General features: G+C 49.8%; 2 protein-coding genes across 4 annotated transcripts in view; one reads left to right on the plus strand and one right to left on the minus strand.

The window, feature by feature from the left end:
* The first annotated feature begins 1,246 nt into the window (after positions 1-1,246).
* Positions 1,247-5,084, plus strand: LOC104033466 (transmembrane protein 45B-like). Its single transcript, XM_075723310.1, has 6 exons — positions 1,247-1,302; positions 2,123-2,346; positions 2,618-2,830; positions 3,506-3,690; positions 4,519-4,664; positions 4,955-5,084. Exons 1-6 carry the CDS (start codon positions 1,247-1,249, stop codon positions 5,082-5,084), a joined length of 954 nt encoding a protein of 317 aa, XP_075579425.1.
* Positions 5,085-23,169: 18,085 nt separating this feature from the next.
* The window catches only part of APLP2 (amyloid beta precursor like protein 2), a 46,996-nt gene continuing 46,211 nt past the window's right edge, over positions 23,170-23,954 (minus strand). For all 3 annotated transcript variants that reach the window (XM_075723365.1, XM_009479724.2, XM_075723364.1), the window contains one exon: positions 23,170-23,721. In XM_075723365.1, the coding sequence (XP_075579480.1) occupies positions 23,620-23,721 (102 nt within the window). In that variant the 3' untranslated portion in view covers positions 23,170-23,619. The remainder of the gene's footprint in view (positions 23,722-23,954) is intronic.

Genomic DNA, 23,954 nt, shown 5'->3' on the forward strand with positions numbered 1-23,954 from the left:
CTGTGTCCGGGTGGTGGGAGGCAAAGTGGTGGGAAGCAAAGGGGCCTTGTGACTGCTCCCAAAAGCCTTGCTGAATTGGGCTGCAGAGAGGTTACAAAGCAAAAGGGTCCCCAGCACCAAAAAGAAGACGACTGAGGCTGCTCCGCTGGGGAGAGGGATGGTTGGGGCAGAAGATCCCAGGGACAGCTTGGAAACAGAGTGGTTTGGGGGCTGCTGGTAACTAAGGCAAAGGGGGGATGCCCGGTAGATGTGGGGTGATAAATCCCTGGGTCAAAGCGGGATGCTGGTGCGGCTCAGAGCAGCCTCCGGAGTTGCGGGTGGGATGTGTCCGTTGTCACTGCTGCTGCCTGGGCACTGGGATGTCTCTTCTGTCCTCCTCTAGAAATGAAGCACATCAAACTAATGCTCCTGCTATGTATCTTGATCAGGGTATGCTCCTGACTCCAGCTTCAGGCTGTTGCCCTTGTAGTCACAGTCGCTGTAGGACAATAGTAAAATTTGGTTATATATCGTGCAATTGTGCACCACTTAAATGCGCTTTAATAGCATTTGTTCTTAGCCGCTTCGGCATGTAGATGTCTGTGCAAGGAAGATACGTGCCCTGGGCTGGGTGTCCAGGCTATAATCAGGGAAGACACGGGTCGTCCTGGGGCACGAGCCATCTCGCCCTAATGCAGGCATCCAAAATAGAGCAGAAAGCCATCACCGATCCCCGAACCAGCTCCTGGGATGGGGCGTTTCTCATCTGCCTGCAAGGCTGTTTAGTAACTTCCCTCCTGAAAGGAAACCTTAACACGGCGTAAACAGTTTTGAGCCTTCCCCAGATTACCCGTGTCCCGGAGATGCAATGGATGATGATAGTCTCTAAACCCAAACGCCGCGCTTGCCCACGCAGGGCTGAGCCAGTTTGACCAACTCCAGCTCTGCAGCCAAAACCCGACCGAGGATGTCTCGCAGAGCTCTCCCTCACCTAAGGCACTTGCCACGCCACATCCTACCCTTATTTTGCAGTACCTAATTACTTTCTAGTGTGGGAGGACTTGGAGAACGTGCTGGAGTTGTTCATCCAGCCTCTGCAATTTGCTTTGGTATTTATAAACACAGCGAGAATGTGATTTGTGATGCAAGGGCAAGTCGGTGTGGTAGCTTCAGGATGAGTAATGCCTTCTTCCGTGCACATCTGAGTGGTAGAAAAGGACCAGAAAGCCCTTGAGGAGGGGAAGAGTGAGGCCTCCTCAGGACATAGATGCATACAGAGAGCAAGCAGAGAGGTCTTGCTGGAGGAAACAAGACCACCCCAAGGTAACATCGAAAGCTCACCGCTATAAGCATTTAGATAACTACTTATTCCCTTCTGTGCTTGCTGCTCTGGGATTTCTTTCAACAGTTTGAATATGGGCTAAAATATTTCGCAGGATATAACTTTGCCCGCGGCAGCTGGTTGCGCTGCCATACCTCTGCTCCTCTCCATCCTTGCTGGTACTCGGCGGTGTTGGCCTGGGTTAGCGTGAAGGCAATTTTCATGCCTTTAGTCTTCAAGCTCTTCCTACTGGAGATGAAATCTCTCTCCCTTGTGTCAAATCACCGCTCGTGTGCGACGCGAAGGTTGTGCGTAATATGCATGAGACTCCTTTTGGAAATGGGAATGGTTCCTGGGTTACCTCCTCCTTCTGTTGCGCAGCTGGTAGAGCCCAGCAAAGCCTTGACTGGCTGGAGCTGCTGAACACGCTGGCTGGATTCACGCCCTGGTAATTACCTACTTCGGAGGGAGTTTATGTTCCAGGGAAATAATTGTCATACTGCTTTTTATTAGCAAAAACTTTGTTATGGTTCCTCTTCTAATAGCATGTAGCTGTTACGCTTTCTCAGGCACTAATGTATTTTTCTCTGGCACGAGGAAATCCTGATGATTGCATGCGTGCAACCCCATACATACATCTGTATATGCATATGTACAGTGGCACATGGTGGCAGCTTCTCCAAGGTGATGCCACATCTTTGGTACTACCTGTTTGCAGCTGATGCTGGGGCCATACAGACCCACTCTGTTGGGATACGGCTCCCCAAGGACACGAGCAAGTGAGCAGCCTAACATCTCTCTTGGGAATGAATCGGTCCCCAGGCACTGTTTGTCCTTGCAGGTCCAGCAAGCGAGCCCGATGCCAACGAGTTTCCTCGGCAGTGCTCTCCGGGGCACCTTCTTCTTCATTTTTGGTCTCTGGTGGTCTGTGCGATACCCCCTGAGGTATCTCAGGCGGAAAGCCAATGCCGAGAGCCAGCCAAGCTATGGGGTCCAGCGCGTGGAAGTCTTTGAAGGGGCAGTCAAAGCTTTCTTTGCTCTAGCAGGTAAGAGATGATGATGAGTTTCCGCCCCAATATCTACTGGCACTGCAGCCACTCTCTCCCATGAGACTGGGGCTGTTTGTAGTGGGAAACGGCTGCGGTTGGTGTGGGACGGCTTGGGGACATGCTTGTGGCATGCTCTGTGATGGGACCTTGCTACCGTTCCTCTGGGCAAATACCGCTACGACTTCACCATTGCAAAGAAAGGTTTCCTGCAAGCTTGTCCCTTCCCCTGTGCAAAAGGAAAAGCATGACCTTTCTGCTCTCTGCCCAGGGATATTGGTCGAGCAGTTTATTCCTGCTGGTCCCCACCTGCAGCTGTACAGCCCCAAGACGCACAGCTGGACGGACCTCACCCACTGGCACTATACCACCATGTACCTCTTCTTCCTCCTCTCCGGCATCGTGGACGTCATCTCGCACTCCCCGCTCAAGCTGCCGCTTGGCTTGGATCGGCTCTCGCTGTCCATGGCTCTGTTCATTGAAGGTGAATCGCGCGCGGTGCCTGGGGAAGAATGGAGTATGGGTTGGGGGAAGCGCTGGGACGGTCACCGATGTGCAGCAGCCCAAAATCCCTGGGCTGTTTGGAGGCTGGCGAGGTGCCGCGCAAGCAGCCAGAGCGGGAGGGTGTGCAGATGCGCGATGGCACCGGCTGCGTGCCGAAGTCACCCCCTCCCTGTTCCTCTTCAAATATGAATCCAGCCATGGCTGGATGTCCTGGGTGCACAGGGGATGCACGAGGCCCTTGGGACGTGTGCTTCTCCTGGTGACAAGCAGCTGGCTCTCTCTAGAGCCGCAAAAAGATGTTGTCCCCCAACCTTGGTTGGGTGCAGAGAGGGATAAACCCTGATACAAAGCTCCCTGCCACCTTCTGAGCCAGAGGTGCCCATGGCTGCGCTCCTCCTGACAGCACTACGGCCCTGGCTGGGGCACGGGGATCCCCGCGGCTACGGGGGCTACTCTGTGGGCGCCGGGGGCTGCCTGGTCCTGGCAGAGTGAAGGTGGTGACAGCAGGCTGTGTGCTGCCTGGACCTTCCCACCAGGAAGATCATAGCAAGACCTGGAGCATAGTCTCAGTTTTCAGATGGTTGTTTTTTTTTTTTAAAAAACAAACAAACAAATCCCGGAGCATCCTTTTCTAACGCAGCGTGAATCTTGGCAGGTTTGCTCTTCTGTTTCCAAGACTACAGCGACGCTGCGCTGGACCACCACATCCATTCTCTGCTGGCCATGGCTATCTTTGCTGGAGCCTTCTGCGCCCTACTAGAGGTGTTCCTACGAGACCACATCATCCTGGAGACCTTCAGGACCAGCTCCTTCCTTCTCCAGGGCTCTTGGTTTTGGCAGGTCAGTGCGTATCCAGCGCTCTGCTCTGAGCAGTGGGCTTCGCACCCAGGAAGGCAAGCAGAGCGGGGCTGCTCTGCCCCTTACGGCACATCTGTTGGGGTTAAACTTGTAGGCTGGTTGGAATATCTTAGGGAGAAAGGAGGCTTAGAGCTAGAGCTGTCATTGTGGAGATACCTGTGTGTAATGCATGCAGCATGGACAAACCTGCATGCTGAATGGGAATTAGACCCCACAAGAACAGGAAACCACAATCATATGAGTTTTGGTTCTTTTTATTAGGTCTAACTTCTTCCTCTATTTAGAATCATAGAATGCTTTGGGTTGGAAGGGCCCTTTAGAGCTCATCCAGCCCAACCCCCCTGCAGCGAGCAGGGACAGCTTTAACCAGACCAGGGTGCTCACAGCCCCGTCCAACCTGACCTGGGATGTTTCTAGGGATGGGGCCTCCACCGCCTCTCTGGGCAACCCAGAGTAACTGGAAATATCTGGCAACCTCGTGCATAATCACCCAGCTTTGGGTCTAAGGAGAAATGCACAGCCTGGCAACGCAGCCTTTGGGTCGTCAGCTTTCTGAGGGGATGCTGGGCTGCACTGCGAGCCCCAAGGCTTGTCTGCAGAGCATCCCTCTCCTCCTGAAATGCACCCCTGTGTCAGTCTGGGGAGACAAGGGTGCTTGGGGGTGCTGAGGGCCCTGGTCCAGGCGTTACTGGGGATTATTGTGCCTCAATAAGGTGCAGCGGCTTGGGTAAAAACAGGAGGAAAAGCGAGAAGGGATGTGCTAAAGCCTGACATGTGCTGATGCCTGACACCTCTTCTGTCTGTGACCAGATTGCATTTGTGCTGTCCCCTCCGTGGGGAGGACCAGGCTGGGATCAGACTGACCGCAGCAACTTCACGTTCCTCACCATGTGCTTCTGCTGGCACTATGCGGGCACTCTTGCCGTCTTGGCAGCAAACTCTGCTGCATCTCGCTGGTACGTGGGGGAGAGGGGTCCCGGGGGGTCCCAGCACCGTGCACGAGCTGAGACAGCCAAAAGCAATACCTAGACCCGATGCTACCCTGGGCAATCCAGCTGTCAGTGTATCATGGGATAAGAAAAGTGGGTGTCCATGCATGGACAAGTCCGTGGCTTGGCTGGAAAGGAACGGCTCGGTGCCACCGCAGAGCGGACGGTCCTCAGCAGCCTTCCCGAGTGGGCTGGGGTGAGCCGATGGCTCTCGCTTGCTCGCAAGTACCTGACCGGTGTCACTGTCCCTCCCGCAGCTGCAACGAGTCCTGCCAGCTGAAATTTGGGGACATCGACGTGGAGCTGGACTGCGGCATGTGCATCCGCAAAGGCAACAAGAGCTCCAGCGGTGCCCTGCTGCCGGAGAGCGGCTCGGACGACAAATGAGGCCGTGGCGGGCATGGAAACTTCTTCCCCGCTGTGGCTTAGAGCTCTTGAGATGAGGTTTTTAATTAGTCTTGATAAACTACACCGACACTTAATGGCAGAGCATCAGAAGTGGGAGGCAGGACCCAGAAGGCGGAGAGTGGCAGGAGATGCAAAGCCTTTCCTGTGCACCCCTTTGGCAACAGCAAAAGCAAACCAGGCTCGTCTGGGAGGGAGTTTTTAATTTTCCATGCTGCAGCTGGGGCTGTGAACTGCAGAACTGGTTTGCTGGTGGAGTCCAACTCGTGTGGCCGATTGAGCTATTTTTTTAACATTGTTTTCGCTTCTGCTTCTGCAGAAGGGAGCCAAACCAGCATTCAAAGCTCCTGGTGGCTGTCACTCACTCTGGTGTTAATGGAGGGGTTTTTTGTACAAAGCTTAACGTGCACAGAGTATGCGTGATCACCAATAAAGTACTTTAATGACCCAGCTCGATGGATCTCTTGAATACGATGCCTTGAGATTGAAGGCATGGTTAAGGCAATGGCCAGCTTCAAAATGGTTTGGGGGTGCATGAAATATCAGAGGGATGGGACTGCGTGTGACTTAACATGGCCAAATCTGCCTGGAGAAAGGGGTGGGTGGCCAGCGGATGGAGAGGATGGGGCATTTTCCCCATTAGCGCTGCCACGTAGCTGCGCTCTTGTGCGTTTTTAATCAGAAGCTGAGAGGATGAGTTAGATAGGTGAGGCCGCCTGGTTACAATGGATTTTGGTGTGCTGAGGATTTGGGGTGTTTGCTGGGCAGTGTTCAGCTTGCAGAGAGACCCTTGAAGCAAGACGATGGCTTTGGCAGGCCCGGGTTGGGCGTACGGATACTCCTGGTGAGTCTCTGAGAGCTGGGCTGTGTAGCAGTCTCGGTCAGGTATGGCTTTTCTTCTCAACCAACAGCTTTATTCCCTCCCTGGAGCTGGTCACTTCCAAACAAAACCTTTCACTTCGGTGTCTGCTTTGCGCTTGGTGTCTGGGGGGGGTTGTGTTGGTTTTCCCTTAGGTCCTTCATTTGGTTTGCAGCAGAATAGTACAGAGAGATCAAGATCAAAACCAAATTTAAGAGACATCATTAAGCAGGATTAGTGAAAGAACAGCAAGCTCATCAGAAAGTTCATCATCAACATTTAAAATGCTTGTGCTGTGTCCTTCCCTAAGGGCTGCGCTAGGTGAGCAGGGGAGCACAAACAGTGGTGGTGTTATTTTTTAATACCTTTGCTGTGCTCCTCCCTGGAGATGTGCAAGAAGACAGCTTAGTCCAAACACTTCACTTGCTGGTCTGCACAACTCCAAAAACTCAAGCGGGCATCGGGAGGAAAGAAAAATCCTCCCTGGGTCAAAGCGGTTGCAATTCCCAGCCCCACAAGAGGTCCCTGGAAGCGTGAGCACTTCATATTTTATTTTATTTTCTCCTTTTGGAGCAGAGCTGGAAGCAGACCAATGCTTCGTGCTGTTGGTGGCTGTCAAGAAAAGGACCTTGAGGAGCAAAGAAAGCAAGGCTAGCGCAGCGTTTTGGGTTCCCTTTTTGGCACCCACACACAGAGGACTGTTATTTGGGGTTGTAAAGCAGGCTGGCGTTCACGAGCGATGGTTTCTCCAGGATCTGGTGGGGAGGGTTGCCTTTAACTCAGGCTGATGTGGATCTCCCGTGCCTGCATGAGAGCTTCAAACGTGTTTTGTGGAGGTGATGTGCTCTGGTTATTAATAATCCTCATGGGTCTAGAAGCAGGGTCATTCGGTCAACTTGTTATAGACTAGCTGCCATTAGCGGGAAGCTTAGTGCATAGGTTATAACCCTATGTACTGCACTTTGATTGAAAAGAAAGGGAAAAAAATCTCTTTGCCCTTTGAGCAACTAATATTACTTTTTTTCCCCTGTCTTTTCTTGCCCTGGTGTTATCTAGATAATGCTGAATCTCTCTCTGAGTTTTTTGCTACTTAAAATTTAGGTCTTTAGTGGGGATGGTTTTTCGTTCCTTGAATAAATGCAAATAAGAGCAAATACTCAGTGATCATCTAGCTGTGTCTTTTAACAAGCTTAGCGGGATCACACTCTGAGCCTAAAGCTAACGCACGAGGGTTTCTTCGAACAGGGCGTGCAAAATTACCTGTCATCTAGTTGGGTGATAGAGGTGCCCCATATTTGAGATATGACTAATGTTCGTTGGGTCAATAGCATAGAAAGAAGAAATGAGATTGTTGTGGCTGTAATTGCATTTGTAGAGCAGCTCCTAGCTAACCTGTGTGTGGAATTGATGTCCTCCATAACAAGCCTTTAACCCAAAGCGCCTGTTTCCGCTGAAGCTGGAAGGCAATAAAACTCATTGACTAGGCAATGTGTTACCGATCAGGAAAGCCTGCACCGTCCCCCCAAAACCATTGCTGTCCGTGCTGGTAGCATGCTACAGACGGACATGGGTGACCCTGAAATAGGGTGGGAGCGTAGAGCTGGGAGATCCCGCCCCGTTGCAATCCCTGCCTCTCCAAGGTGGGTTACGATGTGTGCTGGGGTGGGTTTCATTACCAGGGAACTCATTATTATGCACAGACCCAACCGATGCCCTTTCCCTGCTGATGTAGTGTTATTTTGTGAAAGCACATTTGACTCCTTGGGAAGCTCCTATGGTCTGTCTGCGCTGTCGGTCCCCAGGGAGAGGGCGGCGATGCGGACGTGCCGCTCCAGCACTGATTTTCTCTTTTCACGGTTCTGGATGTCTGGTGGGCTGTGATCTACTCCTGGAACTACCTTGGCCAGACAGCGATGCCACATCTCTTTGCTGATCCGCACATTAGCAAGTTGTTAATGTTTAATTAACCGGTACCGCACGAGCCAGGAGCTGAGGTAATACTTACCTGCGTTTTATCTTTGTTTCCTGTCTACTAGCATACAGAAACACTAAGACCAGTGTTTCTAATGGCAAATATTCTCTGCAGCGCAATTAGACTAGGGAATTGATTGAGCTACATGGAGCGCACACGTGCTGAAGTGTTTGGAAGGAATAGAGACCCTTGCACTTCCAGATTTAACTCGGGAAGTGGTTCAAGGGCTGCGAGAAGACCGCTGGAAGGGGGAGATGAAAGCTTTCCCCTTTCCCCAAATCCTCTGCTGCTGGCAGATGTCGGGGACAGGCTTTTAGCCTGGAGGACTCGGCCGTGACAGCCTAGAAGGGCTGGTGAAGGCAAGGTGCGATTTAGGGGACCTCTTGCTGCAGCTGGAGGGAGGAGAAGCTTCTTGAGACCGTAGGGAAAGGTGCTGCTGGAAGAGCTGAAGTGCTTTGCAGACCCTCGGTACCTGGCAACTTTACGCAAAACTTCTTATTGTTATTACTGAGAGACTTGCTGGAGATTCAGGGCTTCAAGAAGAATTGAAATTAGCACTTTAAGCACCACTAAAATCTACTGCTTCAGTTTAATTAGGGAACTTAGTTCCCAGACTTAGTGCAATTGCTGTTCAGAGGACAATTGGATTTTCTAGGTCACTTTTCCAGAACTTGTAATATATTTTTTTTTTAAAAAAATCTTAATACTTTTCTTGCCTATTAACTCAACTGATTTAAAGAATAACAGTGAGCAGTACATGTTTACATGTCCTCTATATATATGCAGAAGTCGAATCTCATCTAGAACTCGTGGGTAGGCTATACGTACAGCAGCATGTGATGAACGGTTTAGCAGCTTTAGTAATGCAGTAGCTGGGTCCTACCTGTGCCGGCCGCTTGTGCATGGTGTTATGAGAGAAGGGATCACCTGCCTGCTGCCTGCCCTTCGGAGTTTGGGCAGGGGCTTGCTCGCGGACCCCGGTTGCAAACATCCATCCCGGAGGGGCCAGGGCGGAGCGGTTGGTAGGACGCATGGCAAGCGGTGCAGCACTATTTGGCCATTTCCACCCCTGCCGAGCGCCGGATGTGTGCTGGCTGTCATCTTGTACGTGCCAGCCAGGCGCCGCAGGGAAATGTTGGTTGAGGGAAGGGCCGTCCCAGCTGCAAAAGGGAAATATTGGCGCCTGGTGAGCTGTGCCTCGCAGCACTGTTTGAAATGGCACCCGCATTAAGCTTTTCATTGCAGCAGCTTGAAGAGATGGAAGAGGATCCCGAGAGGGATGGATCAAGATTAAAAACCCAAAGCCAGACGCATGCATCCACCCTGCCCTCCCCACTGGCTGCTGTGAATGATGTGTACCAGGCGTCTCTGCTGCTGGCTTTATCTCCTGTGAGGTAAGAGGTATTTTTAAAAGCAGCAATTTGGGGTTGGGGTTTAGCAAGGCTGCACAGTTGATACCTCTGGGGGGGAAGCCTGATATTTGTCCTAGGATAAGCAGAGGGTCAAGATGTGGGAGGCCTGCTGTATTAACTGTATGAGAGCTGTTCAGATCAAGTGCAAATCATAGAATCATAGAATCGTTTAGGTTGGAAAAGACCTTGAAGATCATCCAGTCCAACCAGTAACCTCACGCTACCAAGTCCACCACTAAACCAGTTAAGGGCAGAGTCATAATTAATTGCATGCTTCCTGGCTTGGTGGCTGGATTATTTTTTTAATGAAAGTAAAACTAGGAATCATTAAGGTTGGAAAGGATCTCTAAGATCATCAGCCCAACCATCAACCCAACACCCCCATGCCCACTAAACCATGTCCCCCAGTGCCACCTCTGCCTGTTTTTTGAACCCCTCCAGGGATGGGGACTCCCCCACCTCTCTGGGCAGCCTGTTCCAATGCTTGACCACTCTTTCCATAAAGAAATTTTTTCTAATATCCAATCTAAACCTCCCCTGATGCAGCTTGAGCCCATTTCCTCTCGTCCTATCGCTGGTTACTTGGGAGAAGAGACCAACCCCCCCCTCCCTGCCCCCTCCTGTCAGGAGCTGCAGAGCGATCAGGTCTCCCCTCAGCCTCCTCTTCTCTCCGTTAATTTACAAACTGAGTGTTTGGCTGCAAAAAGGAGAGGCTGCACGTTTTCTTGGGAAATTGAAGGATACAGATAAGTGCTGCCAAGGAGGGGAAAGTTTTCTGGCTTTGGTTGGGGTAGTTTTTTCTGGTGAGACTGCCGGGGCGTTCGTGTACTGCTGTATTTACTAACAGGCGGTGCAGGCGCTGGTGAAATGTGGCGAAAGGGTCCCATACTGATGTTGGCACTGATTTGAGGGCTGGGTGCCTGATGAGTTTGGCCGTTGAAGGTATATTTCTGAGCACTGGCTTGCGGAGGTGTTGGCCTATTCGTTGTGATAAACCCAGGTTCCCCTTCTGTAAAGGGCTGAGCGCTCTGTCCTCATCCAGCGAAGCGTGTCATCATGCAATGCTGGTGGAGATGCTGCAATTTTGGTCTTAAATTGGGTATGTGCTTTAGCGTTACCCTGGGTCAGGCTGAAGTGCTTGGCACCTCGGCGGATCGAATTCCCAGCTGGTGCATGTTCATGGGCATAGTCCGGCATCTTGGGCTGTGTCTGGATGGTGGTCACCAAGCGTTCGGTGAGAAGGTGGCAAGGAGGCCGCTCTCGCTGCGTGATGCTCTGGCTGTTCTGCTGTCGCATAGTTCTCGGTTTCATCAGGAATTATATGAAGTGTTCGAGATGACAAACTTATCGTTATCTGTTAACATGTTTGTACTAAAATTCATGGGACTCCAGATGAGCGAATGCTTTGCTGAACGCACGTGTATATAACGTGTTGTTCATAACTCATGCATTTTAAGAGTCTCGGTGACACTTGTGTTAGAGTGGCATTATTGAAATAATGTTCCATTTACCCCTTGATACCTCATCTGTGGGATCTAACCTGTCCCGTACTGCTCAGACCGCTCGTGTCTTGCCTGATGTGGGGACAGGTATCTGAATTTCTGGCAGGGAGTTTTTCCAGCATTGCTTTGAAAATAGAGAGGAGCGACTGTAATTTGGGGGGGGGGGGGGGGAACTAAAATTAAAAAACCCCAGGTGTGCCTCTGTGTTTCACAAAACAAACTGCCGCGTTCGTAGGGCATCCTTTGGTATCAGACAGCAGCGCTGTAGCTTTATGGTTGTTCAGCAAACAGGCAAAGTGTCGTGCGCTGCTTACTTCAGATAAGAGCTGCTGCTTTGCAAAACATAGAAACATGTTGGCAGCTTCAGGTGAGCCAAAAACTCTGGGTATAGAGGAGGTATTTCAAAATGTACTTTAAAACCCCCCCAAACAATTACAATCTGTCTTTTTTACTTAAGTTTAGTAATATCTGTTTGCCTTGCAGGACATGCTGCCACCTGGCATGTCACGCTTTCTGGCCTCTTCTCCCAAGTAACAAGCAATAGGATGAGAGGAAATGGGCTCAAGCTGCGCCAGGGGAGGTTTAGGTTGGATATTAGGAAGAATTTTTTCACGGAAAGGGTGGTCAAGCATTGGAACAGGCTGCCCAGAGAGGTGGGGGAGTCACCATCCCTGGAAGCCTTCAAAAAACAGGTAGATGTGGCACTTTGGGACATGGTTTAGTCTAGTCTACCCTTGATTGGTTTAGTGTGGACTTGGTAATGTTAGATTAATTGTTGGACTGGATGATCTTAAAGGTCCTTTCCAACCTAAACGATTCTATGATTCTATGATTCTATGACATGGTAAGGTTTATGCATCCATCTACTTGCCAAGACTGGTCTTGGGCTACCTATTTGTGCTGGATGCCCAGCTTGTGCTGGTTCTGTGGGGCATTTTGAAGCTCAACAAGAGCATCCTTCTCCTCACGGGAAGCACCGTTGACGCTGGACCACTACAGCACCGTGTTGGTCGCCCGTGAAGTTCCCAGGTCAACGCCTTGCTGAGAAGGCCGTTCTCCTTGGTGGCTTCAGGTAAGTCCGTGCCCTTGTCACTCTCAGTAGAGCTCAGCTGCACATGGATAGGCGTAGGAGGAACGTCAGCAAGACGGAGCCCCGCCAGCTTTCCGCAGCTGCTGACGCTGTAAAGATCGAGGCAATGAAACGCGGTAGGCAGCCGGGGAACAGATGTGTGTGCAGATAGTCGTAGTAAGTGCTAAGGGCTTTCAACATTTCCATATAGCCAAGTGGAGTCCAATGAATTTTTAATTACCTGTCCTACCGTTTTCCATAAAGAAGTTTGAAGACATCTTGCGTGCAACTGCTAAAATCTGGTTAAAAAAAATTTGTCCTCAGTGTGCCATAGCAAACCTGAGGTCATCCTCGGAGTCCCCAGCTGCAGTAGCAGTCAGGGTCCTGCCTCGGGTGCTTCTGGCCCGTTGCACGTGCTGAGGTGCAAGAGGTTGGGTATCAATATATAGAAAGGTTCTTTCTAATGCTTAATGTTATTGTCAGGACTTTCCTTCTCCAGAATCTGGGTTGATTGTGTGTAGAAATAATCATGTGTGGTGGGGGCATGAACAAGAACAAGAACATGAACAAATACCTGGATTAAATGATGAGCTGCCAGCACTGCTTGGAAATGCAGCTCAAGCCATTAATATTGTATCAAAAACTGGAATAGCTTTTATTAGCTATTCTCCATAACTGCTGGTGCAATGATCAAAGAACAGCAGTTGCCTCCTAGCCTTCCTCCCCTGGTGACTGTAATTGCCCCCCATTTCTCCATACTGCTGCAAAATAAGACGTCTGTAATGCCTGCTTTGATGTGTGAGCTTGGTAGAAAGATGGCTGTATTTGTGACTCTATTAGATAACCTCTCACTTGATTTGCAGCCTGTTTGTGATGCATCTCTTTTGCTGACCTGACCGCCTACGATGTGCTTTGGCTGCTCCATCACCTGGTGAGTACTGTCACTGAGATGCAAGGGTGGAAAAAAATGTCTGTTCTGTTGGGTTTTGGGCTTTTTTTGCCTGCCTGTGGACTAGTAGCATCAGATGGACATGGTGCAGCTCTGCCTCCTCCTCCTCACTGGAAGACTCTATTTGCAACCCAATGGACAAAATGCACGAATTCCCCCCCCTGGACAAGGTGTGGCTACGCTCCAGTAATGTTCTTGGAGGAGATGTCTGGGTCTTAACTACAGCTTGGGCCCCAGCAGCATCCCATAAATAGAAAGTTTTATTCTTAAACTCTTATTACAATAAAACTGATTTGGCCTAGCTTTAAATTCAAAATATTTGTCTTAAGACCAACCGGTCTTGTATTCTTCTGTGTCTGACCAGTAGTGGTTTAAGAAGGTTTTGGCTTTAAATAGAAGTTTTTGGCTAAGCAAGCAAGCAAGTTAAGTTTGGTTGTTAAGTAAGTTTATTTGTTTTTACACTGTGCTGGCATTGCACTGTAGTTCTGCTTTAAATGAACACTGCAACAAAACTCTTTGTTCCAGAAGCCTTTGGAGGATGCAACCAGAGACGAGGAGTCGGCCTCAAACTGTGCATCTACCCTGTCCTTCCGAGAGGCTCCAATGCAGAAGAATGGAAAAAGCTCAGCTGCTGTTTCTTCTTATTGACTGAAGGAAAACTAAGTTACCACACATGTGCACCTAGAGTTAGAGCAGGCTGCTGTTGTCCTGTAGCAAAGCCCAGGTACACTTTAGGTTTTAATGGCAAAGAGACAAAGGACTGGCAATGTACTTTGTAGTACATGGCTGTAGCAGTTTGCTTGATTAACTGATTGATTAATTATCACTTGAGCTCAGGAGCTGAGACCTGATTCAGCTTCTGTAGAAACCAGTTTGTATTTTGGACCAGGCTTAAGTGCAGAGCTGGAGCCTGCACTGTCTATCAGACTGCAACGCTGCTTCGTTAGCTCTCCAGGGGTAAAGAGGCAGCTTGTTGTGACAGCAAGCTTTTATTCTGCGTTTTATGGTTTATTCTAAGTGCTGTATGCTTTCTCTTGTGGCTGTGATTCAACAGGTGGAAGTGGCGAAGCTTTGAAATAAAAGATGACTTGCACTACTTGCATGGTATCGTTTAAGTTGGTACGGTTCGGGTAAAGAGGGGGTGCAGAGGAAGGCGTAGACCTCTCTGCAAGGGACCACCTCCTCTAAGTATGTTCAAGTAAGGCACAACACAACAACCCTAAAATAATAATTAAAAAAAAAGAAAAAAAATGAAAGGAAAATATAAAATAAATTAAAACCCACAAACAAACAAACAAACCCACCCACCACAACCCCCACCCCCTACCTTGGCCAAAACCCAAAACGCATGAGATGTGTGACGTTTAGTATTCTAGAAATGAAAATTGCAGCGCCCCCCCCCCCCCCCTAGATTTTACAAAAGGGGAAAAAAAAAAGACCCACACCCAAAAAGGAGACCAAGTCATGCGTTTTTATTCAGCTCTACACAGTAAAAAACAAACAGCACATACGGCCCAGCATCATATATACATATGTGAGGAATTCCTCTTGAAATCTCAGCACAAGCAAAAAATCCTGTTTCCCCCATGCTCTATTAGACATCTGTAAAAAGACAAACCACAATGCAGAATACTAACATCTCTCTACAGTGAGCCACATGCTAAGTCCTTTGTGGGGTGTTAAATCCTAATTTCTGCCCTGAAGCTCCTGTCTGTCCTCATAATGGTATTTCAGGGGGACCTGTTCCACAGTCATGTGTTGCGTTGCTGGATGGCCACTGTAGAGAACACCTCAACATGAGCCAATGTCTAAGTCCTTGCAAAAATATGGCCTGGCAGCACAGGAAAAAAATGCACCATCTACAACAAGAGCGTGCAATACCTGATCCGGAGCATTCCGCTGGACACCAAAACTGGTTCCTGGGGAAGACCCCACTCATGATTTTTGGGTCATAGGAAATTCAAGTATTCTCTAGGTTTTTAAAAATAAACTTAAGCAAATAGGCCTGAAAGTAAAATGCAAGGACTTTTCAGGTTTTTTTTCTCATCTGTGGCTTGCAGTTCTTGGTGCATCACCCTGAGAAATGAAGGGCACCTCATCACACCGTGCAGTGATGGTCTTGGTATTCACCCTTCAAGACAAGGAGATAGTAGTAAGGAAAAAAACCTCTCAGCGCAGAGGCGGCCACAAAATACGCATCATCTTTACAAAAGGGATTACTACTTTAAGCAGCTGGAATAGCCATGGTACCAGAGAGCTTGGTCCAAATGTTGCCACAGGGGCACGAGCTTGTGTTGCCAGCAAGCGTTAAAAACAAAATTCCAGGGAAAAAAAAAAAAAAAAAAAGGCATGCCAGGCCACCACTTTTGCCTGCAGGTTATTTCTTTTCCCGCATGGAAGTACTCACGTGGCAGCGAGCTGCTCTCCAAAGATGCTGCGTGAGGAGTGTCGCCTGCTGAAAACTCAGGTCTGCCAACGCCTCGGAGCCTGTAAAGCAGATTATCCCTTTGCATCAGAAGAACAGCTGCCAAAAAGTGACACCCGGACCCTTCCCTCCACACAGAAGTAGGGTTTAGCATCCCCAGAGAAAGAGCTGCACATGAATAAAGACATTTGCCCAGCAGAGGAGGAAAGGATGCATTTGTCCTATGACCGACTGTTAAGGTGGAGTAGGCATTCACCTTTAGACTTTACTGACCTCATATAATAATAGACATATTTTTTCGTGCCCCAAAACCCACGGGAAGGGGAGCTGCTGCAGGAAAAGGCGGCGTTACATTCAACCGCGTGGCGACCTGACTTCAGAATTGGCCCTTTCCGCAGGATTTAGGCAAGACGCCCTCCGCAAGCCCCTTCCAATCTACATTTCTCCAGGAGCCTGCACCAGCTGCGGGATTATTCCCTGCCAAACCGCCACGCTGGAGAATATTATTATTACTCACCTTGCATTTGATACCGCAGTGCCAGCCCTGGGAGAATCGGCTCCGCTCTGTTCTTGTGCCAGCTTGCGCTGCAGAAAAACATCCTGAAAAGCCCGCCGTGTAACGCCTCTTCTCACCTGGATTGCTTTTAGGACTGCCTCTCTTTGCTCTGTGTTCAAAGGCAGGTCCTGGGGGCACCGGGCCCAGCTCCAGAAAAGTGGGAATTGCAGGTCGGTGCTGGGTACCCTCCCCAGCAGCTCCTCGGGGAGCACAAACACGGAACAGGCAAGGGAATCAATCCCTGCCCCCCTCGGCTCAGGAAGCCTTTGCACTGCTTTCTCCCTGCAGGTATTTTCTCTGAAGCAGCTGCACTTTCAGCGAAATGGAAAAAAAAAAAAAAAAAAAAAAAAAAAATCCACCCTGGCACCATCCAACAGCCCAGAATTTTCCTATATTTTGAGCTTGCCATTACTAGACAGACCCCTTCATCTTGCAGGAGGATGCACTAAATAACCGCTGCGCTACGACCCCGAAGGATATTCAATCCAGCTCGGCCGCAACTGCAACTTCCTTCCCAGCAGAGCAAAAAAAAGCACCCTCAGCCTCTTCGCCGTTCGAGCAATAAGTTTTACAGGGAGAGAATTTCAAACCAATTCCAGCCCATACTTGTTTCTCCCAGTAGAAGAACGTGGGATCCGGCACAGTCAGCAAACAAAGGCGTACTGCAGGACACCCAGCCGCCTCCCCAGAAATTTAGGACTCAGCCCGCTGGGGAAAAAAAGTGGAAAAAAAAGAGTCGTGGGCAGCAGCAGCGATGCCAAACGCACCTGCAAGGCAGCAGCGTGTGCTCGGGGCGTTGTAGGAGCACGACCTTCGCAAGGCTATGGCACCAGAGACGCCAGCGTTATGGCTACACGCAGATTGCTAGAGTCACCGCGGCTTCCAGGCTAAGTACTGTGCCTTTCTCGCAGGAAACGCGTTTGAGCTTCCTCGGATGGAAGAAACCCCGCAGCTCCTGGTGAAACCGATGGCACACTACGGTCTTGGAGGTCACCAGGCAGCCTCGGTGGTACAGGGGAAAAAAAATCGCGTCCTTCTCCTCCCTCCGAGCACAGATGGGCGGAAGGAGCAGCAATGCGAGCAGAAGTTTCAAAGCAAAGACCGGACACCTTGAAAGCCTCGGGCGCTTCGCTTATTGCGGAGAAAAGCCGCGGTCCGTGGGGCTGTTCGCACAGCCATGCCATCTCCAGCGGGAGAACGGACGGGCTGAGGGTGCCTGCCGGGGGAATCCGTGCTCTCGCATGGAGAGAAGCTCCCGGGCAGCCAGCCTTCGAGAGGTTTCTGACTCCGGAGTGGCCTCGAGCCCGGCTCGGAGGAAGGATTTGGACCATCTCGCGTTGCCATGGAGACCACAGGGACTTAGAGGATGCTAGGAGGAAAACTCACGGGTAAAACTGGCTGCCCCTGCCCCTTCTGCTCTGCCACCCAGCGATCAAAGGGAAGAGTGGCTGGAAAGCTGCCTGGCAGAGAAGGACCTGGGGGAGTTGGTCAACAGCGGCTGAACATGAGCCAGCAGTGTGCCCAGGTGGCCAAGAAGGCCAACAGCATCCTGGCTTGTATCAGGAATAGTGTGCCAGCAGGAGCGGAGCAGGGATTGTACCCCTGTGCTCGGCGCTGGTGAGGCCGCACCTGGAATGCTGTGCCCAGTTTTGGGCCCCTCAGCACAAGAAGGACATTGGGGTGCTGGAGCGTGTCCAGAGAAGGGCAGCGGAGCTGGGGCAGGGTCTGGAGCACAGGGCTGGTGGGGAGCGGCTGAGGGAGCTGGGGGTGTTCAGCCTGGAGAAGAGGAGGCTGAGGGGAGACCTCATCGCTCTGCAGCTCCTGACAGGAGGGGGCAGGGAGGGGGTGTTGGGCTCTGCTCCCAAGGAACAGCGATAGGACGAGAGGAAATGGGCTCAAGCTGCGCCAGGGGAGGTTTAGGTTGGAAATTAGGAAAAATTTCTTCACGGAAAGGGTGGTCAGGCATTGGAACAGGCTGCCCAGAGAGGTGGTGGAGTCCCCATCCCTGGAGGGGTTCAAAAAACGGGCAGAGGTGGCACTTGGGGACATGGTTTAGTCCAGTCTACCCTTGATTGGTTTAGTGTGGGCTTGGTAGTGTAGGTTAATGGTTGGACTGGATGATCTTAAAGGTCTTTTCCAACCTAAATGATTCTATGATTCGATGATTCTATCTGGGCACGGCAAAGAGAAAAATCTGCTAAGTCACGTACCTTCGCACGACACGCAGCCAGGCTGTAGGACCCGCAGCTCCACGAAGCTGTAAGGAGGGAGGATGAGGAAGCCTCCAGAAAACAGGAATGTTGTTCCAAGTTGAGCCAGCAATTTTGGAAGAGGGTATCAAGCTTCGCAGACCGTGCTCCGTCACCTCTGCCATTGCGGGGTCTTTTCCCCCTCCCACTGAGGTGCCCCACGGCAACCTTTTGGGGCGATGGGGCTGCTCCCATCACCGTCAGCCCATTGCTCCCGAGCAGCAGGTTTGTCGGCAATGGTGCCCATTCGGAGAACCTCCCAGAGGCCTGGCCGATGCTATTTAACAACCGACTTGTTCAGCCTGTTCTCCAATTGCTCTCGGGAAAGGAGAGCTGCTGGAAATAAAACCAGTCTACATTAGACGGCACGGAGAGCCTACAGGCTGGAGGTGAAGTGCTCCTGCAACAAAGCACAGGCTCCCCACGGGTCGCTGGTAAATACAGCGAAACTCTTGCGTTTTTAAGGCACTCGTTCCTGCGGAATCACGTATACGCGCATTAATGCCTCATTGCTGCACTCAGCAGAGCCTTCTGGCCACATCTGCTGCCTGTGCCCACCGGGATCAAAGGGTGAATTTGGCACCAGAGCAGCGCCCGGTAAGGAACGGCACGGGTTAAGGATGCCCTGACTTCTTGCACTGGAGAAACAGCTTTTAAGCCTGCTGCCTTACAGCTCCCCAAGGCTTTCATCCCGTGCCGTTGCTAGGGATGGCGGCCAGGTCATTTGCACGCGGTCCCACCGAGACCCGAGAGCACAAACAGGGTTTTTGCAAGGGCTGAGGAATTGCTGCAGAGCCGGCACGGGCGGGTGGGACGTCGGGTCAGCACAGACAAGGTTATTATACCGACTCCGCTTGCTGCCCTGCGTACAGCATGAAGATCAATGCTCATTTCCAGCAGCCCACCATTTTTCAAAGGCCTGACTGAGATATTTCCACGCTTTCCAAGGTACCCAACGTTAGCATTTAGCTCCACTCGCCCTCGCTTTCCCTACCTTACACTTTATTACTGCATTACTTGTTACTACGTCCTATAAACCCAGGCTTTCTCCTGGCTGATCACTCTTTGACCCTCGCTGCCCACATCTAAAAGCCTCCGCCGCTGCAGTACAGCCACCAGCAAAGCGCCGATGCTAAACACCGAGCTGCAACTGCTCTGGAGACCCACAGAAAGAAATTCCCGCATGATGATACCAACTGTAAGCACCGCGCTCGAGCTGGGCAAAAGGATGTACGACACCTTGACACTGAGATCACAGAATCATCGAATCGTTTAGGTTGGAAAAGACCTTGAAGATCATCCAGTCCCACCATTAACCTCACACTACCAAGTCCACCACTCAACCAATTAAGGGCAGAGTCATAATTGCATGTTTCCTGGCTTGGGGGCTGGATTATTTTTTAATGAAAGTAAAAACTAGGAATCATTAAGATTGGAAAGGATCTCTAAGACCATCAGTCAAACCATCAACCCAACACCCCCATGCCCACTAAACCATGTCCCAAAGTGCCACCTCTGCCCATTTTTTGAACCCCTCCAGGGATGGTGACTCCCCCACCTCTCTGGGCAGCCTGTTCCAATGCTTGACCACTCTTTCCATGAAGAAATTTTTCCTAATATCCAACCTAAACCTCCCCTGGCACAGCTTGAGCCCATTTCCTCTCGTCCTATTGCTAAGTACTTGGGAGAAGAGACCAACACCCCCCTCCTGTCAGAAGCTGCAGAGAGCAATCAGGTCTCCCCTCAGCCTTTCCCCTCAAGATCTTCAGCTTGCTCCCAGAGACATGGATGCTCAGGGCAAAACTGCTGTAGGTGTAAGGATTAGGAGGTTTTATGCGCTCTGTTGGGTTAACGTTACCTTTTGGTGGAGCTGCACGGGGCAAGGCACCGCGTCACCACATCCTTGGGCTCCTCTCCTCACAAGCGCCTTCGACCGGGGCTGAAGGTAGAAAACACGCTCCACAGGGAAGACGAGCCAGGCTGGTAAAAGAAATCCGCCCACGTTATGTCCACCCGGCACAGCGCACAGAGCGGTTTCAAGGTGCGTCGCCCCACCGCACCCTCGGAGGAGCGATATTAACAAACAGCTTTACAACCAGAAAGGAGACGAACCGGCTCAGCTTTCCCACTTACCAAAGGCCCCTCTCTCAAACATCCTTATTCCTCAGCCAAGAACTACACCGCTCCTCTTAAGAGGTAAACAGAGGATTCAATTTTTTATTAGAAAAAAAAAAAAAATCACAGGTTTTCTTCTGAAATGCAGCTCTCTACGACACTCCGCAAGTCTTTTACCAACCAACTACTCCACTGCGCTTTGGATCGTCTAATTTTAAGTGCCTCATCGCGATGAAACTTTTGAGGCTTCCCCCTGCGGCCTCTTTGCTGGGACATCAGCCCTTCATTTGCACGGCCGACACCAGTAACATCGGGGACACGTCTTAGCGCCGATCTTCAAGCGAATACTTTTAAACAACACTTTTCAGAGGCTGCGGTCAAAATCCATCATAAAGAATCGATCCTGAGCGCTTGGCGCTCTGTGCCAAAGCATGTAACTAATAGACTTTGATTCCAGCCTGATGTATTTATTTTGCAGGACTAATAGAATTTATCGAAGGAAAAAAAATCTAATACCCAAATTCAATTCCAGAATTCAATCCACAGCCTCTGTAATTTGTTTCTCTTTCAGGTCACCCTACCTGAGGGTGCAGTCCAAGAAATAGCTTCAGACTGAAGATTTGCTCCGGCATCATTTAAATGAAATTTACGGTTTAAAAGCAAAACTCTTTCCAAAGTAGTTGTGACAAGCCAACAGACGGCGTTTTCTAGGACAGCATCTGTTCTTTCCTGCAGAGCCTGAATAATTTAACCAGAACATGGAAGTTCCAGCGGAACCAAGGAGCCCACGTTTAAGGAGAACCAGGGCACGCGATTGTTTCCTATTCAAAATTGCTAAGCTTTCACGTTTCCCTCTCTTCGTTCAGACCTATTGGGAACCGCTCAGATCAATGCGAAGGAAAATTAATTCTGCCTCTTGGCCTCCTAAACCAGTGTTCAAGTGGCAATGACTCTTTGGTCATTTCACAGAGAGGTGAGAGAGGAGGAATTGGCGTTCGAGGTCACGCTTCAAAGAAGGAAAAGAGGAATGGCATGCAGGAGCAGAGACAGCTTTGCAGGCTGTTAGTTTCAGGTGTTCTGGAAGAGGAAGTTAAACCACACAGTCATTTCCCTTTGTAAAATGGAAACATTAGAAGCGGTGCAGTAAACGCTAACCATTGCTAGCCAGTTACTGCCCCGGGCTCTTTACGTCTTCAAAGTCTTTCCGACTGGCCATCCACGACGGGATGCATTCAAGAAACCATGCCACTGGTTGAGTCCCGTCTTTTTCTATGCCCTCTTATCCACGAATTTGGAGATTTCCTGCAGCCCCCCTTCCGTCCAGCCCTATTTCTAGGGCTCATGGGCAATATAAGCTCCGAGTGCCAAGCCATCACAATCACCCTGCTACCCAAATCTGCTTCCCCACCGCCTGGATCTGTTCCTGCGGCTCGCGAGGAAGTGCAGGTGGACAGCCGAGCGGCAGGAACAGCTTGCTTTTGCAGAGGGCTTTGGCTCTGTTCGCTCTGAGAAGCCGTGCCAGCGGCCGCCTTCATCCGGGGAGCGGTTCGGGCACTTTTACCGCCGCAGAACCATCCGTGATGTCTTCTACAGACAGGCGGATGACAAACAGCAGCCACAGCTCTACCCGACCTGCGCTCCAGCGTAAGGACGTAACGTTACTGCGGAGTCCCGGGCGCTGGTCCCGTGCCTCCTTCTCTCCACAAAGGTCAGCAGGATCTGGAAGTACTGCAAAAGACTTTGGGCACGGTTACACGTAACTCAGTATCAGCACATTCCTTGAACGACGGCCGCTGAAGCGGAGGAGGACAAAAAGGTGGGGAGAGGTCTCAGCAGGTTTGGCAAGGATGCGGTGTGAGGAGAGAGCAACTTAAGCGGGCCCGTGAATAAAGAAAAGAAACGATCTGGAAGTTAAAGTGTTTATTGATGTGTTTAAACTTTGTACATTCCCCACAGACCACACTAAGGAGTTTGCAGGTAAATCTGTGCATAGTGGGAAGAGACACGGAAGGGGGAAGAAAAAAAGAAAGTCACAGGAAAAATAGAAAAAATACACCACAGGTTACCAGAACCTCCAGATTTAAAAAAGCCGTGAGCATTAACACCAACTATACAAGCATTACAAAGACATGATGGTGAGTGGAACAACACCCCTTTTGTTCTTCTCGGGGCCTATGCATCCAATTTCCCTTAAAGCAGGCAGTATCCCTTTCCCAACTTACCCCTCTCTTAACCCCAGTTAAGCGAGCTGCTGTTTGAACCCCAGTTAAAGCGAACTCCACGTTCGTCAGCTCCCAAGGTACTGATGATTATTGCAGTGATTTGTCATTTCTGGGCAAACGCCCAAAGCCGTGCCTACGGCCCAACATCACCAAAAGAGACTCCACGGCTCAAAAACCTGCGTCTCCGAACTACTTACCATGTTGGTGAGGCAGGAGAGCTGGGGAAAATTAGGAAGTAGTAGCAAGAGGGGGCTGTTAATGCCAGGTGAGTACTGAAGGAAACTGGTTCAGAACGGAGGATTTAAATTCAATACCAGGAACTTCCAACTCTAGAGCAGAACTGAATCTGGAAGGGGAATGTGCAGACCCCAGTATGCACAAACCATGTTCTAACATTCCACTAGAAGAACTATAAACAGAGATGCTAGAAGCCTTTTAACTCCTTGCCTCCAGGGAGTCTTGATTCCTAGAGCCCAAACTGCTAAGCAGCAGGGTGCACATCACTGGCATATGAGGATGGGGGTTTTTTTTCTTTTTTTTTTTCCTTTCTTTTTTTCTCATTATAAGGATTTTTGTTAGTTACCGTTCCCAATTGCTTCCTTGCTTATGCTGTCACAGTTTCTATCCCTAAATTAATCTCTTTGCAACTCCCAGTGAAATTCACTTTAAAAAAAAAAAAAAAAAAAAAAGGAAAAAAAGAATACTGCTTTATATATAAAAGCCAAAATGACTGAAGAGCCACAACTGTCTCCTTTTTACAAGGCGGGCTGATACAAATGACCCTCAATAAACAGGTGGTCTATCAGAAATAAAAATCAACATTTCCCATTTTATATATATATATAGAGCTTGTATCAGACAACAGTACAACGGAACTGGTATTTCTCAGATTATTTAAAAAAAAAAAGAAAACTACATCTCAGTCAAATATCTGCAATAGATCCATTTTTCCCATTTAAGGAGATTTATATATCATATTGTTATATTATCATTTCTTCACCCATTTAAAAGAATGGAAATTGCAACTCTACAGTAGTAATTATAGTCTTAATGATCCAGGAGTTCTGAATGTAAGATGAAGTCCTCTCGAAGCAACTGTTGGTCAGTAGTTGATCCAAAACGCTGGACCACTTTGGCCCTCCGCCCTGCTCCTTTCCCGGTCAGGGCTGTTGTTATCTTCATCTCTTTTATATCTGCATCTGCTCCAGGTATTTGTAAGTGGGGTTCTCGTAGCCGTGGTTTTGCATCTTGCTCAGATGCCGCTCTTCTGGGGTAAGCATCGGGTCAACCTTTAGAAAGACCAGACGGTTACGGGTCAAAGTTGGTACTTGCAGGCCTTATTTCACAGCAACAAGAGCCGACAGACAAACGCTGGATAAATACCGTGGTAAGCAGTAAACAGGAAAAAAAGGTAAGCCACAAAAACCAATTTGCTTAGCAGAGTTCCTTATTCGGGTGCTAATGCTTCCTTGCCTGCCCTTGCCTCTTTGGGGACGTTCTCCACAAATCTCTAATAAGTTAG

This window comes from Pelecanus crispus, chromosome 19 (genome assembly GCF_030463565.1).
Source record: "Pelecanus crispus isolate bPelCri1 chromosome 19, bPelCri1.pri, whole genome shotgun sequence".
NCBI lineage: Eukaryota > Metazoa > Chordata > Aves > Pelecaniformes > Pelecanidae > Pelecanus > Pelecanus crispus.